The sequence below is a fragment of the Dryobates pubescens genome, chromosome 12, assembly GCF_014839835.1.
Source record: "Dryobates pubescens isolate bDryPub1 chromosome 12, bDryPub1.pri, whole genome shotgun sequence".
NCBI lineage: Eukaryota > Metazoa > Chordata > Aves > Piciformes > Picidae > Dryobates > Dryobates pubescens.
The window spans coordinates 7,298,501-7,311,683 of record NC_071623.1 but is presented as its reverse complement, the minus strand read 5'-3'; the positions used below and the strand labels follow the sequence as shown (position 1 = coordinate 7,311,683).

The 13,183-nt window shown below is 45.1% G+C and overlaps 1 protein-coding gene across 2 annotated transcripts in view; it reads right to left on the bottom strand.

The window, feature by feature from the left end:
- The window catches only part of MBTPS2 (membrane bound transcription factor peptidase, site 2), a 40,441-nt gene that overhangs the window by 13,436 nt on the left and 13,822 nt on the right, over window positions 1-13,183 (bottom strand). For both annotated transcript variants that reach the window (XM_054166001.1, XM_054166000.1), the window contains exons 4-8: window positions 12,962-13,065; window positions 9,192-9,319; window positions 5,517-5,635; window positions 4,541-4,721; window positions 803-897 (exon numbers count right to left, since the gene is read on the bottom strand). In XM_054166001.1, coding sequence (XP_054021976.1) covers window positions 803-897; window positions 4,541-4,721; window positions 5,517-5,635; window positions 9,192-9,319; window positions 12,962-13,065 — 627 coding nt within the window. The remainder of the gene's footprint in view (window positions 1-802; window positions 898-4,540; window positions 4,722-5,516; window positions 5,636-9,191; window positions 9,320-12,961; window positions 13,066-13,183) is intronic.

Genomic DNA, 13,183 nt, shown 5'->3' with positions numbered 1-13,183 from the left:
GACTTTTTTCTGTTTCTTTAGGTATTTAGTATTAGAGGTCAGAGGTGACCTGGCATGTGTAGAAAAGTTTACACAGTTAGGATTTTTGCTGCTTTCTTGTAAAGAGAGCTGTTATGGCTATTACACCACTGTCATCAACCCTGGATGTTTAAAAGTGGTTTGGATGTGGTGACCATATCCTTAAACCGCATCCCCAAGCACCACATCCAAACCACCTTTAAACACATCCAGGGTTGGTGACTCTACCACCTCCCTGGGCAGGACATGGGGTGCTTGGCATACAGAATCAGAATCACACAGAATCATCAAGGTTGGAAGAGACCTCAAAGATTATCAAGTCCAACCTGTCACCACAGACCTCATGACTAAACCATGACTAAACATCCAATCCCCTCTTGAACACCTCCAGGGATGGTGACTCCACCACCTCCCCGGGCAGCACATTCCAATGGCTAACAACTCTCTCAGTGAAGAACTTTCTCCTCAGCTCCAGCCTAAACTTCCCCTGGTGCAGCTTGAGACTGTGTCCTCCTGTTCTGGTGCTGGTTGCTTGAGAGAAGAGACCAACCCCCTCCTGGCTACAACCTCCCTTTAGGTAGTTTTAGAGAGCAATAAGGTCTCCCCTGAGCCTCCTCTTCTCCATAGTAAACAATCCCAGCTCCCTCAGCCTACACACACACACCTTGAATACAAACTGTAGGTATTCTTAAGGACTTAACTGTATAACTGTTGGTAAATATTACTAATTTTGTGCAAGTAGTTTTAGATTCCCCCAAAAGAATGAGCAGTTTAAATCACTTACCAGGTGGTTGTCCAAGTTATTGCTATATGAAAAGCAAATGTCTGTGAGGCTGTTGTTACTACAACACTCAACTGTGCCATCCAGCCTTCTGTAAACTAAAGGACATGGGCAGAGAGCAAAGGATCAACATTAGAGTGACTTCCTGACAAGAAATTAGTTTCTAATTAATGTAAAACAATCATTCTGTAGCCTTGAAGAGTTATAGTAATTCACAGAGTCTGGCCTGGTTCAGGCACAACTGCAAATAAACTTCACCTCTTTAACAATGTCACCTGGGTGCATTCATTTCAACCATCTTAATAACTCTTGAAATATAGAATCATAGAATAGAACAGACCAGACCAGACCAGACCAGGTTGGAAGAGACCTTCAAGATAGACCTCAGTGATCATTAAGTCCAACCTATTACCTAACACCTCCTGACAACTAAACCATGGCTCCAAGTGCCACATCCAAGCCCTCATTGAACACCTCCCAGGGCAGCACATTCCAATGGCCAATCTCTCTTTCTGGGAAGAACTTTCTCCTCACCTCCAGCCTAAACCTGCCCTGGCACAGCTTGAGGAAGGTGGGGGCGGGTCTACCACTGCAGTGTTCTGGCCATTACAACTTACAAAATATTTCTCTCAGACAATAGAATTATAGAATGGTTTGGCCTGGAAGGGACCTCCAAAGGTCATCCAGTCCAAAACCCCTGCCATCAGCAGGGACATCCTCCACTAGATCAGGTTGTCCAGAGTCTTGTCCAGCCTGACCATGAAGAGCTCCAACTGCCTCAACAATCATAGAATCATTGAGTTTTAAGATTGGAAGGGACCTCAAGGATCATCTAGTTCCAACCCCCAACAATCTCCCTGGCCAACCTGTTCCAGTGTTCCACCACCCTCATGGGGCAGAATTAATTCCTAACTTCCAATCTAAATCTCTTCTTCTCTATTTTCAAACCATTTCCCCTTATCCTATCACAGAATCACCAAGGTTGGAAGATACCTATCACTGCAGGTCTTTGCAAACAGTCCCTCTGCAGCCTTCTTGTAGTCCCCTTCAGCAGCTGGAAGGCTGCTCTTAGGTCTCCCTGGAGCCTTCTCTTCTCCAGGCTGAACAACCCCAGTTTCCTCAGCCTGTCCTCATAGCAGAGATGCTTCAGCCCTTCAGTCATCTTTGTGACCCTCCTCTGGACCTGCTCCATCAGGTCCCTGTCCTTCCTGTGTTGAGGGCTCCCTTGCATTAACATTTGGCATAGAAATGTGTTACTTGCTACTGCACTGGTTTCACTGGCTGGCTATGGAAACAACCAAGACTCAAAACATCCTCTTTAAAATGTGAAAGCCTTCACAAGCTTCAGGTTTTAAAAGCTTTCCAAGCCTATAAGGCCACAACCATGAATAAACGATGCTTTAAACCAGGATTTAAACAGTGTGGTACAGAATCTTTGTGTGAATGGTCTTGAAAGGAACTGAACCTAACTAAGTGCACAACAACAGCTTGCAAAAAAGCCAAGCACAGAAAATAGGTGCTAGAAGCATCTGTGCCACAGCAACACTGCAGTACCTTCCTCAGGCAGATCAAGCCTCTGCTACTGGTTGCTGATTTATCACAGAATGTTAGGGGTTGGAAGGGACCTTGAAAGCTCATCCAATCCAATGCCCCTGCCAGAGCAGGAGCACCTAGAGAAGGTCACACAGGAACACATCCAGGTGGGTTTGGAGTATCTCCAAAGAGGAAGACTCCACAACCCCCCTGGGCAGCCTGTTAAAGTGCTCTGTTGCTCTCACAGTGAAAAATTTGTCCTCATGTTTCCATGGAACTTCCTATGCCTCAGCTTCCACCACTGCCCCTTGTCTTGTCATTGGGCATCACCCAGCAGAGCCTGGTGCCATCCTCTTGGCATTCACTCTGCACATCCTTAGCAACATGAATGAGGTCACCCCTCAGGCTCCTCTGCACCAAGCTAAAGAGCCCTCAGCTCCCTCAGTCTCTCCTCAGAGGGAAGATGTTCTATTCCATTCAGCATTTTTTTGGCTCTGTGCTGGACTCTCTCAAGCAGTTCCCTGAGGTCCTTCTTGAACTGAGGGGTCCAGAACTGAACATAATATTCCAGATGTGTCCTCACCAGGGTAGAATAATGGTGGAGGAGAACCTTTCTTAACCTACTAACCACAGCCCTTCTAACCCACCACAGGATGCCCTTGGCCTTCCTGGCCACAACAAATTTGACTCAGGGCAGGCTTTCCTTCCTTTCCCAGGGGGGTTGGAACTGGATGATTTTTAAGGTCCCTTCCAACCCTGAAACTGGCTCATGGTCAACCTTCCATCCACTAGGTCCTTTTCCTTATCTCTGCACAACCTGCAGGCCACAGCATGGAACCTTATGCCTGGGGCTTCCAGGTGCAAGCACTGAACCCTACAATCCCTTTTTCAAGTACCCTGAGGCTAAGGCACTGCATCTATTTTTGAATACTGAATGACCATGAAATTAGTTTCCTCAGAAGCACAGGAAACACCTTTTTTTGCCTCTTTTTTTTTTTAATTTCAAGAGGGTCCTTGGGGCATTGTTTGCTGCCTACCTTCATACTCCAGTAGCTTACTGCCCATTTGTTTTATGGTCAAGTATATAAGGTCCATTTGCCAGAGAGATTTTTATTGATAGTCTGTATTTATGTCAAGTTGTGAGCTGTCAAGATTTTGACAAATGGCAGCTGCTAGAGACTAGAAGAGAGGTCATTTAATTTCAGCAGAATATTTCTCACTGCTGGAGGCCTATGGCTCTGAAAATGCAGCCAGACTGGTCTGATTAGAATGCGGCCCGGGGACAATGGGCTGCTAACACGATACAGCAACCAAGCTTGGAAGCAATATTGAGTGTCTAGTGGTAAATCTCTACTACTTCAATCTAAAAAGGACTGGTTCAGTCACAGAATATTCAGTTTTATTACCTAATGACTCTGAAACTGCATTTCAGAGAAGAGCAAAATCTCAGCATATCTACCCACAGCAACTAAGAACTGGTTCTTACTTGGCTTCCCTGCCCAGCTGAAAGCCTGTGCCAAAGCTGTCCCTATTACAGGAAGGATCTGGAGGTGCTGGAACATGTCCACAGGAGGGCCATGAGGATGAGCAGAGGGCTGGAACTGCTCTACTATGAGGACAGACTGAGAGAGTTTGGGCTGTTCAGTCTGGAGAAGAGAAGGCTCTGAGGAGACCTAATTGTGGCCTTCCAGTATCTGAAGGGGGCTACAAGAAAGCAGGGGAGGGGCTTTTTAATGTGTCAGGGAGTGATAGGACTGGGGGGAATGGAACAAAACTAGAAGTGGGGAGATTCAGACTAGATGTTAGGAAGAAGTTGTTCCCCACTGGAACAGGTTGCCCAGGGAGGTGGTGGAAGCCTCATCCCTGGAGGTTTTTAAGGCCAGGCTGGATGTGGCTGTGAGCAACGTGATCTAGTGTGAGGTGTCCCTGCCCATGGCAGAGGGGTTGGAACTGGATGATCCTTGAGGTCCCTTCCACTCCTAACAATTCTGTGATTCTATGATTTACATTTTACTACTTTTCTGTTCAAGATCTGTGAAAAATTTTTAAAGGCATAGCCTAAAACTACCACATCACTGCCCATGGCAGGACAACAGACTTGAGTTAGGAGAAATCTGCCCCCTCCAACAAATCCTAAAACCCAAACAGCCTATAAGACCTGGTAACATTTCACTATAAAACAATGAAGAGAGGAATTAAAAGCCATACCTCTAGCTGGAAAGCTTAATTGCTGTAGGGTGGCTGCACTCACACAGTAGCCAACCTGTGACTTTTCTGAGATGTCTCCCAGGCAGGAATTCCAATCTTCCACACTATAAACTGGACAGTCTTGTAGGTTAGTGACAATATCTCCCACAAAGAGACCTCTTGGACCATTTGCAGGAGAGTCCTGAGAAGAAACAGTGAAGTCAATCAAGTTGCAATATTTAGAACTACAAGGACTACAAGGGTGGTGAGACTGGCACAGGTTGCCCAGGGAGGTGGTGGAAGCCTCATCCCTGGAGGTTTTTAAGACCAGGCTGGATGTGACTGTGAGCAACCTGCTGTAGTGTGAGGTGTCCCTGCCCATGGCAGGGGGGGTTGGAGCTGGATGATCCTTGAGGTCCTTTCCAACCCTAACAGTTCTGTGATTCTGGAGGGAGCTTACTAAAGCTGAGGGTTAGTGGTCTGTCCAGAACCGGAGCCAGCTCAGCCTGTTCTGACCCATGAGCTGTAGACCAGGCTGGGATGTCTAGGTAAAACCCATCAGGGGCTGGAGGAGTCAAAAAGCCTTTTCCCACAGTTCCTTTTTGCAACCAAGAGGCATGTTTCTAGGGCTAAGGCATTACACTTCCAGTTTGTAGCACCCATGGGGAAATTTGACTCAGGGCAGGCTTTCCTTCCTTTCCCAGGGGGGTTGGAACTGGATGATTTTTAAGGTCCCTTCCAACCCTGAAACTGGCACAGGTCGTCCAGGGAGGTGGTGGAAGCCTCATGCCTGGAGGTTTTTGCAGCCAGGCTGGATGTGGCTGTGAGCAACCTGCTGTAGTGTGAGGTGTCCCTGCCCATGGCAGGGGGGTTGGAGCTGGATGATCCTTGAGGTCCCTTCCAGCCCTGACAATTCTGTGGTTGTGTGACTGTGACAAGGGGGGACACAGCCACATTTCAGGTCAAAAGGATGAAAATAGTAAAGATCTGTTCTTACCTCTGCGATCTCAGTGACAAGTGCCCCAGCACCCGTGTAATAGAAAGGGAAAAGAATGGCTGGCAGCAGAAACAAACCTATGAAGCTTGCAACACCAAGAACAAAATTATGCCACACACCTAAGAAGAAAGAAAAAAAAAATATTTAAAAAATCATCCCATTTCTAAGTAAACACTAAGAGCAAAGAGCTGGGTTTGAGATGAAAGATTCTGCAGTTACCTTCTAATTAACTCTCCTGAAATTATTACTGGGAGAAATGATAAAAAGTTAACTTGTGAGCAAGAGTCATAAAATAAGAATGCTGTCCATTCCTTTACAAAAGTTGTAAAGGAGCTTTAAAGAAGCCTCTGCACTCTGAGAACATCAGAAGGCCAGGCTGGAGAACCCACCTGGAGGACTGCATCCAGCTTTGGTGCTCCCAGCAGAAGGACATGGAGCAGAACTGCTGGAGCAGACCCAGAGGAGGCCATGAAGATGATGAGAGGGCTGGAGAACCTCCCCTATGGGGACAGGCTGAGGGATTTGGGGCTGTTCAACCTGGAGAAAAGAAGGCTCTGGGGAGACCTTAGAGTAGCCTTCCAGTGCCTGAAGGAGGCTACAAGAAAGCTGGGAAGGGACTTTTGACAAGGGCTTGTAGTGACAGGATGAGAGGGAATGGATTGAAGCTTAAGGAGGGCAGATTGAGACTGGAGATTAGGAAGAAATCCTTTCCAGTAAATTGTGAGGCACTGGAACAGGTTGCCCAGAGAGGTCGTGGATGCCCCCTCCCTGGAGGTGTTAAAGACCAGGCTGGATGAGGCCCTGAGCAACCTGGGCTGGTGGAAGGTGTCCCTGCCCATGGCAGGAGCGTTGGAACTTGTTGATCTTTAAGGTCCCTTCCAACCTAAGCCATTCTATGAATCTATGAACCTCACAGATAAAATGTTTCAGCATTAAATTCTCTTTATCTCATACAGGTGCAACACAACCAGAAGCATTAAGTAAATATTTGAAATAAATTACATTTCACCATTTTATGTTAAAGTAAACTTTCATTTTCCCATTTTACATTCAAATAAAATTTAATTTTCCACATTTTATACTAGAATCCATTTGAGCTTTCCCTTTTGATGCTAAAATCCATTTGAGCTTTCCCTTTTGATGCTAAAATCCATTTGAGCTTTCCCTTTTGATGCTAAAACCCATCTGAGCTTTCCCTTTTGATGCTAAAATCCATTTTAATTTTCTCATTTTATATTAAAATCCATTTTAAGTTTCCCTTTTGATGTTAAAACCCATTTGAGTTTTCCCTTTTGATGCTAAAATCCATTTTAGTTTTCCCTTTTGATGTTAAAACCCATTTGAGTTTTCCCTTTTGATGCTAAAATCCATTTTAGTTTTCCCATTTGATGTTAAAATCCATTTTCATTTTCCCTTTTGGTGCTAAAACCCATGATAGTTTTCCCATTATATGTTAAAACCCATTTTAATTTTCCCTTTTGATGTTAAAATCCATTTTCATTTTCTTCTTTTATATTAAAATCCATCTCAGCTTTCCCTTTTGATGCTAAAATCCATCTCAGCTTTCCCTTTTGATGCTAAAATCCATCTCAGCTTTCCCATTTTATATTAAAGTCCATTTTAGTTTTCCCTTTTGATGTTAAAATCCATTTCAGTTTTCCCATTTTATATTAAAGTCCATTTTAGTTTTCCCTTTTGATGTTAAAATCCATTTTTACTTTTTCCAGCTTTAGAAAGGATCAAAATCCAAGACAGAAATAGAGAATTCCTTTGGAACAGTGTAGCTGCCAGAGGGAGTAAAAGGGAAATAATATTAACTAACAAAAGAGGTGCTGGAACTATTGGAGGGTGACAAGGCACACTTTCAAACAGCTAGGAAAACATGGGCCTTAGCATCACAAGCTACACAGTTTGTTGTGTGGAATACAGCAGAAAAGCCTGAAATAGAAAAGGCTTCCAATTAATCCTAGGCAACCCATAGGGCAATAAATGAGAGGCTCAAAATGAGAGAGGCACACTGCAGAGTACACCAACAATGTCATCTTGCCACACCAGTCTCATCCTTAGGCATACTAGAATCAGAGAATCAATGAGGTTGGAAAAGACCTCAGGGATCATCAAGTCCAACCTATTACCTAATACCTAACACTTCCTGACAACTAAACCATGGCTCCAAGTGCCACATCCAAGCCTTGAACACCTCCAGGGATGGGGACTCCACCACCTCCCTGGGCAGCACATTCCCATGGCCAATTACTCTTTCTGGGAAGAACTTTCTCCTCACCTCCAGCCTAAACACCCCCCTACACAGCCTGAGACTGTGTCCTCTTGTTCTGCTGCTGGTTGCCTGGGAGAAGAGACCAACCCCCACCTGGCTACAATCTCCCTTCAGGTAGTTGTAGAGAGCAAGAAGGTCTCCCCTGAGCCTCCTCTTCTTCAGGCTAAACACCCCCAGCTCCCTCAGCCTCTCCTCACAGGGCTATGCTCCAGACCCCTCCCCAGCCTCACTGCCCTTCTCTGGACACATTCAAGTGTCTCAATGTCCTTCTGAAATTGAGGAGCTTCGAACTGGACACAGGACCCAAGGTGTGGCCTGACCAGTGCTGAGTACAGGGCAGAATGACTTCCCTGCTCCTGCAGGCCAGGATGCCATTGGCCTTCTTGACGACCTGGGCACACTGCTGGCTCATGCTCAGTTGCTGTCAACCAGTACCCCCAGGTCCCTTTATACTTAAAAAGGGACAATTCACAACCCTTAAAAGACCCTAAAAAAAGTGCTTTACAAATCTTTAACTCCTTCTTCTCTTAAAGCCAGAAGATACAGAAGATACTTAAAAGGATCTCAAAAGATAATCCAAATGTTTAACTAATTACAAGCAGCACTTCTCATCTTCTAGGCATAGAATTCATGCTAAAAATAGCACAGGGCTTACAAGAAGACTCCTCACTATTCTTGAGCTTGTGATGCCATCTGCTGTACAACTAAGACACTCTGTAAGCTGCAGAGCAGAGGTGGGCTGTAAAAGCAACACCTGAAGCCTTTCTCTACTCTAGGTCTTTTACTTAGCTGCCATTCACATACCTTCAAGCTTGTCTCTGCAAAATCAGATATTCAGGAGACTGAGAAGAGTTTCATTCAGATACTTTGACAATTCAGAACAATGAAAGTCATTATCAAACACACCTTTTTCACAGCTGTGAAAAAATGAAGGTATTTGTTGCACTGACTGATTACCAGCCATTGATCCCACCCACTCTTGCAATATAAAATCATAGAATGGATTGGGTTAAAGGGACCTCCCAAGGTCATCCAGTCCAACCCCCCTGCAGTCAGCAGGGACATCCTCAACTAGATCAGGGTGCCCAGAGCCTTGTCCAGCCTGACCTTGAATATCTGCAGGGATGGGGCCTCAACTACCTTCCTGGGCAACCTGTTCCAGTGTTCCACCACCCTCATGGTAACACCTAATCTAAATCTACTCTTCTGTAGTTTGAAGCCAATGTGTGTAAGTGACCCAAATGTCCTCTTTTCAGTTCTGTAAGCAACCTGCTGTAGTGTGAGGTGTCCTTGGCCATGGCAGGGGGGTTGGACCTGGATGATCCTTGGGGTCCCTTCCAACCCTGACAATTCTATGATTCTATGCAAAGGTTTAATGAAAAAGCACAAAGTATTACCTGCACAAAATATCCTTAATTGCTGGACTGGAGATATCAGCTGCAAGTGAGTTGTGAAGAGATCAACAAAGGCTCCAGGGTAGACAATGAAAATAAAAATGCCAAACCCATTGAATCGGACTTGTTCTCTTCAAAAGAAAAAAAGAGAAGAAAGGCAAAGTCAAGTGGTGCCACTGGACACAAACAAATGACAAACTCCTTTCTGACAACTACAACAATTAAAACTGTCATTATAAAACTAACTTATTCTTCATAATGAGCAATTGCAAGATAATGAAGCTGAAGGGTGCTCTCTGCCACTCTCTGAGCCTGGCTGAAAACGTGAGGGTAAGTTCAGCTCCTTCTCTGGCTCCTGGTAACAGCAACACACCTTTAAAACACCTTTAAAAAGCCACAAACTCCTTTCATGTCAACATATATTTTAACATTTGGGGGATTTTTTTCTTTTAAATAATTTTAAAAATAAATAAATATATAACCTGTAGGATGCTGTTTGAAAGTAATCTATGAAAAAGCAGCTTGAAGAATGATAGAATGGTTTGGGTTGGAAGGGACCTCCAAAGGTCATCCAGTCCAAGCTGTGTGCTATGAGCAGGGACATCCTCCACTACAGCAGGTTGCTCAGGGCCTTATTGATCCTGACCTTAAATATGTCCTGAGACAGACCTTAAATATCCAGGGATGGAGCCTCAACTACCTCCCTGGGCAACCTGCTTTCCTTTCCAAGAAACACTTTCTCTAATTCATCATTTCTCTAATTCATCATTTCTCTGTTTCCCCTAAATGAAATTAAGAGGCAATTTTAAACTGAAAGAATGATAGAATGCTTTGGGTTGGAAAGGACCTCCAAAGGTCATCCAGTCCAATCTGTGTGCTGTGAGCAGGGACATCCTCCACTACAGCAGGTTGCTCAGAGTCTTACTGATGCTGACCTTAAATATGTCCTGAGACAGAACTTAAATATGTCCCAAGCCAGACCTTAAATATGTCCAGGGATGGAGCCTCAACTACCTCCCTGGGCAACCTGCTTTCCTTTCCAAGAAACACTTAAGAGATTCCTCTAATTCATCATTTCTCTTTCTCCTAAATGAAATTTAGAGAAAATCTAAAACTTCCAAAAATTAGAGAGAGGTCACTTGGGGGGAAAACAAAAATAAATCAAACCAAGTGAACAGGTTAAAAGGCCAAATGTTATTCACATCCTATTTAAATAATTGAATAAATAATAGCCAATAACAACTCTAAATAAGCAATAGTGTTACTGCTTGACAACTGCTATTTAACTATTTTTAGTGTAGATGTCATTATTTAAATACACACAGGTAAATACACACATATGTTTTAGAGCTTTCACTATTCTTTTAAATGTCACTTTTTGGACTAACTAAGTCAAGTTGAAAACTTCCTAAGGGACTTACAGAGGCACGACACTCATGTTCCAAGACAATTACCTTCCAATTCTTACTCCAAGCTAAGCCAGGCATGGATCAGCTAATCCCATTATCCTTACTGAGCCAGTACACTGGGCCTTGTATTGAATTGATTCACATTTCTTTATTATTTCTTGTGCAGACACAAGAAAAGGAGGCACAGAGTTACAGAAAAGGATTCAGAAGGCAGCAATACAGGAATTCCCTGGAGTTAACCCAGCCGATCTCTCCATGCTACCAATGAGGAACAGACAGCCTAAAGTCTAGACATGATTTCATTACTTGGGTAGGAGGGACAGAGGGAAGAATCAGAGAATGGCTTAGGTTGGAAGGCAGCTCAGGAATCATCTACTCCAACCTCCCCACCATGGGCATTGATGCCTCTCAACTAGACTCGGCTGCGCAAGGCTTCATCCAACCTGGCCTTCAACACCCCCAGGAAGGGGAAGGAGGCATCCACAGCCTCCCTGGGCAGCCTATTCCAGAGTCTCACCACCCTCATACTGAAGAACTTCTGCCTAAGATCCAGTCTAAACCTACTCCCCTCAGCTTCAAACCATCCCTTCTTGTCCTATTGCTAGACATCCTTATGAAAAGTCCCTCTGCAGCCTTCCTGTAGGATCCCTTCAGGTATTGGAAAGCAGCTCTAAGGTCCCCCCAGAGTCTTTTCTTCTGTAGGCTGAACACCCCCACCTCCCTCAGCCTATCCTCATAGCAGAGGTGCTCCAACCTTTGGATCATTTTTGTGACCCTCCTCTGGACTTGCTGCAATAGCTCCAAGAGAATAAAAAGGAGAGATGTTCCAGTCCTGCAATCATCCTTGTAGCTCTCCACTGGACTCTCTCCAGCAGGTCTCTGTGTCCTTTGAACTGGGGAGCCCCAAACTGGACACAGTATTGCAGGTGTGGTCTCAGCAGGGCAGAGTAGAGGGGGAGAAAAACCTCCCCAGCCCAGCTGGCCACACTTTTCTTGATGCCCTCCAGGATCCCACTGGCTCTCTTGGCCACAAGGGCACATTGCTGTCCCATGCAGAACTTGCTGTCTAATCCAGAGTCTCTCTCCATGGAGCTGCTTTCCAGCAGGTGGACCCCTAGTCTGTACTGCTGCCTGCTGTTATTTCTCCCTAGATGCAGGATTCTGCACTTGTTAATGAAGCAATCATCCCAGCTGTGGCATTAAAAATATCCCCTTTGATCAAAATTAACACATTGGTGAGGTTAATAGGGGCAAACCACTTTTAACTGAGTTACTGCTTCAGCTTGCTGGCATGCTACTTCACAAGCTAAGTTTAAACAAATCAATTTAAGATCTATTTTTAAGTACCATTGTGCAGTAGCACAGGGGTCCTCTTCAAGTGTCACAGGTGCAGAAAGGCAATTGCTAGGTGAAAAAGAGGACCACTTAAAAGAAGCATTGTTTTAAACCTGATAATTTGCAGAGCAAAAGTATTTCTCATCAGCTACAGAATGAACATTGTATTAAAACTCTACCCTTAACTGTACACACTTCCCAACTTAGGATGTAAGGAAGCTATGAAATATAGATGAAACAGACTCTCTAGAGAAATCAAAGCAAAGTGCCCTTGAGGCCAAGAAGGCCAATGGCATCCTGGGGTGGATTAGAAGGGTTGTGGTTAGTAGGTGGAGAGAGGTTCTACTCTGCCCTGGTGAGGTGGAGAGAGGTTCTCCTCTCCTTCTACTCTGCCCTGCTGAGGCTGCATCTGGAATATTGTGTCCAATTCTGGGCTTCTCAGGTCAAGAAGGACCTTAGGGAACTGCTTGAGAGAGTCCAGCACAAAGCCACAAAGATGATTAAGGGAGTGGACCATCTCCCTTGTGAGGACAGGCTGAGGGAGCTGGGGCTCTTGAGCTTGGAGAGGAGGAGCCTGAGAGGTGACCTCATTTATGTTGATAAGGATGTGCAGGGCAGTGTTAGGAGGACAGAGCCAGGCTCTGCTCTGTGATGTCCAGTTATAGAACAAGGAGCAAAGGGTGCAAGCTGGAGCAAAGGAGGCTCAATTGGAACAGAAGGAAAAACAGGCTGCCCAGAGAGGTTGTGGAGTCTCCTTCTCTGGAGACACTGCAAACCCACCTGGAAGTGTTCCTGTGTGATGTGCCCAGAGAGGTTGCGGAGTCTCCTCTGGAGACATTCCAGCCCTGCCTGGATGTGTTCCTGTGTGACCTGCTCTAGGTGCTCCTGCTCTGGCAGAGAGGTTGGACTGGATGATCTTTTGAGGTCACTTCCAACCCCTAACATTCTGTGAATCATCCACCTGTAAGTAAATTCCCTGGAATATGAGGCTGTCTGGGGAGACAATGAGAGAAAAGCAGTTTGTATTACCGAATAGCTGCCACCCCGTGGCCGACTTCATGTATCACACCACTGATGAGGATTGCAGAGAAGAAATAGGCCAGCTGGCTGACAGGCAAATTTACACCAGGCACCTGTTAATGTGGGCATGACAACAAAACAAAACAAGGGAGGAAACCAAGAGGTACAAAGACAAATAATTCTGCCCCTAACCTTGCTGCTTTCACTCAGCTTCTTCAGCCATGCAACACA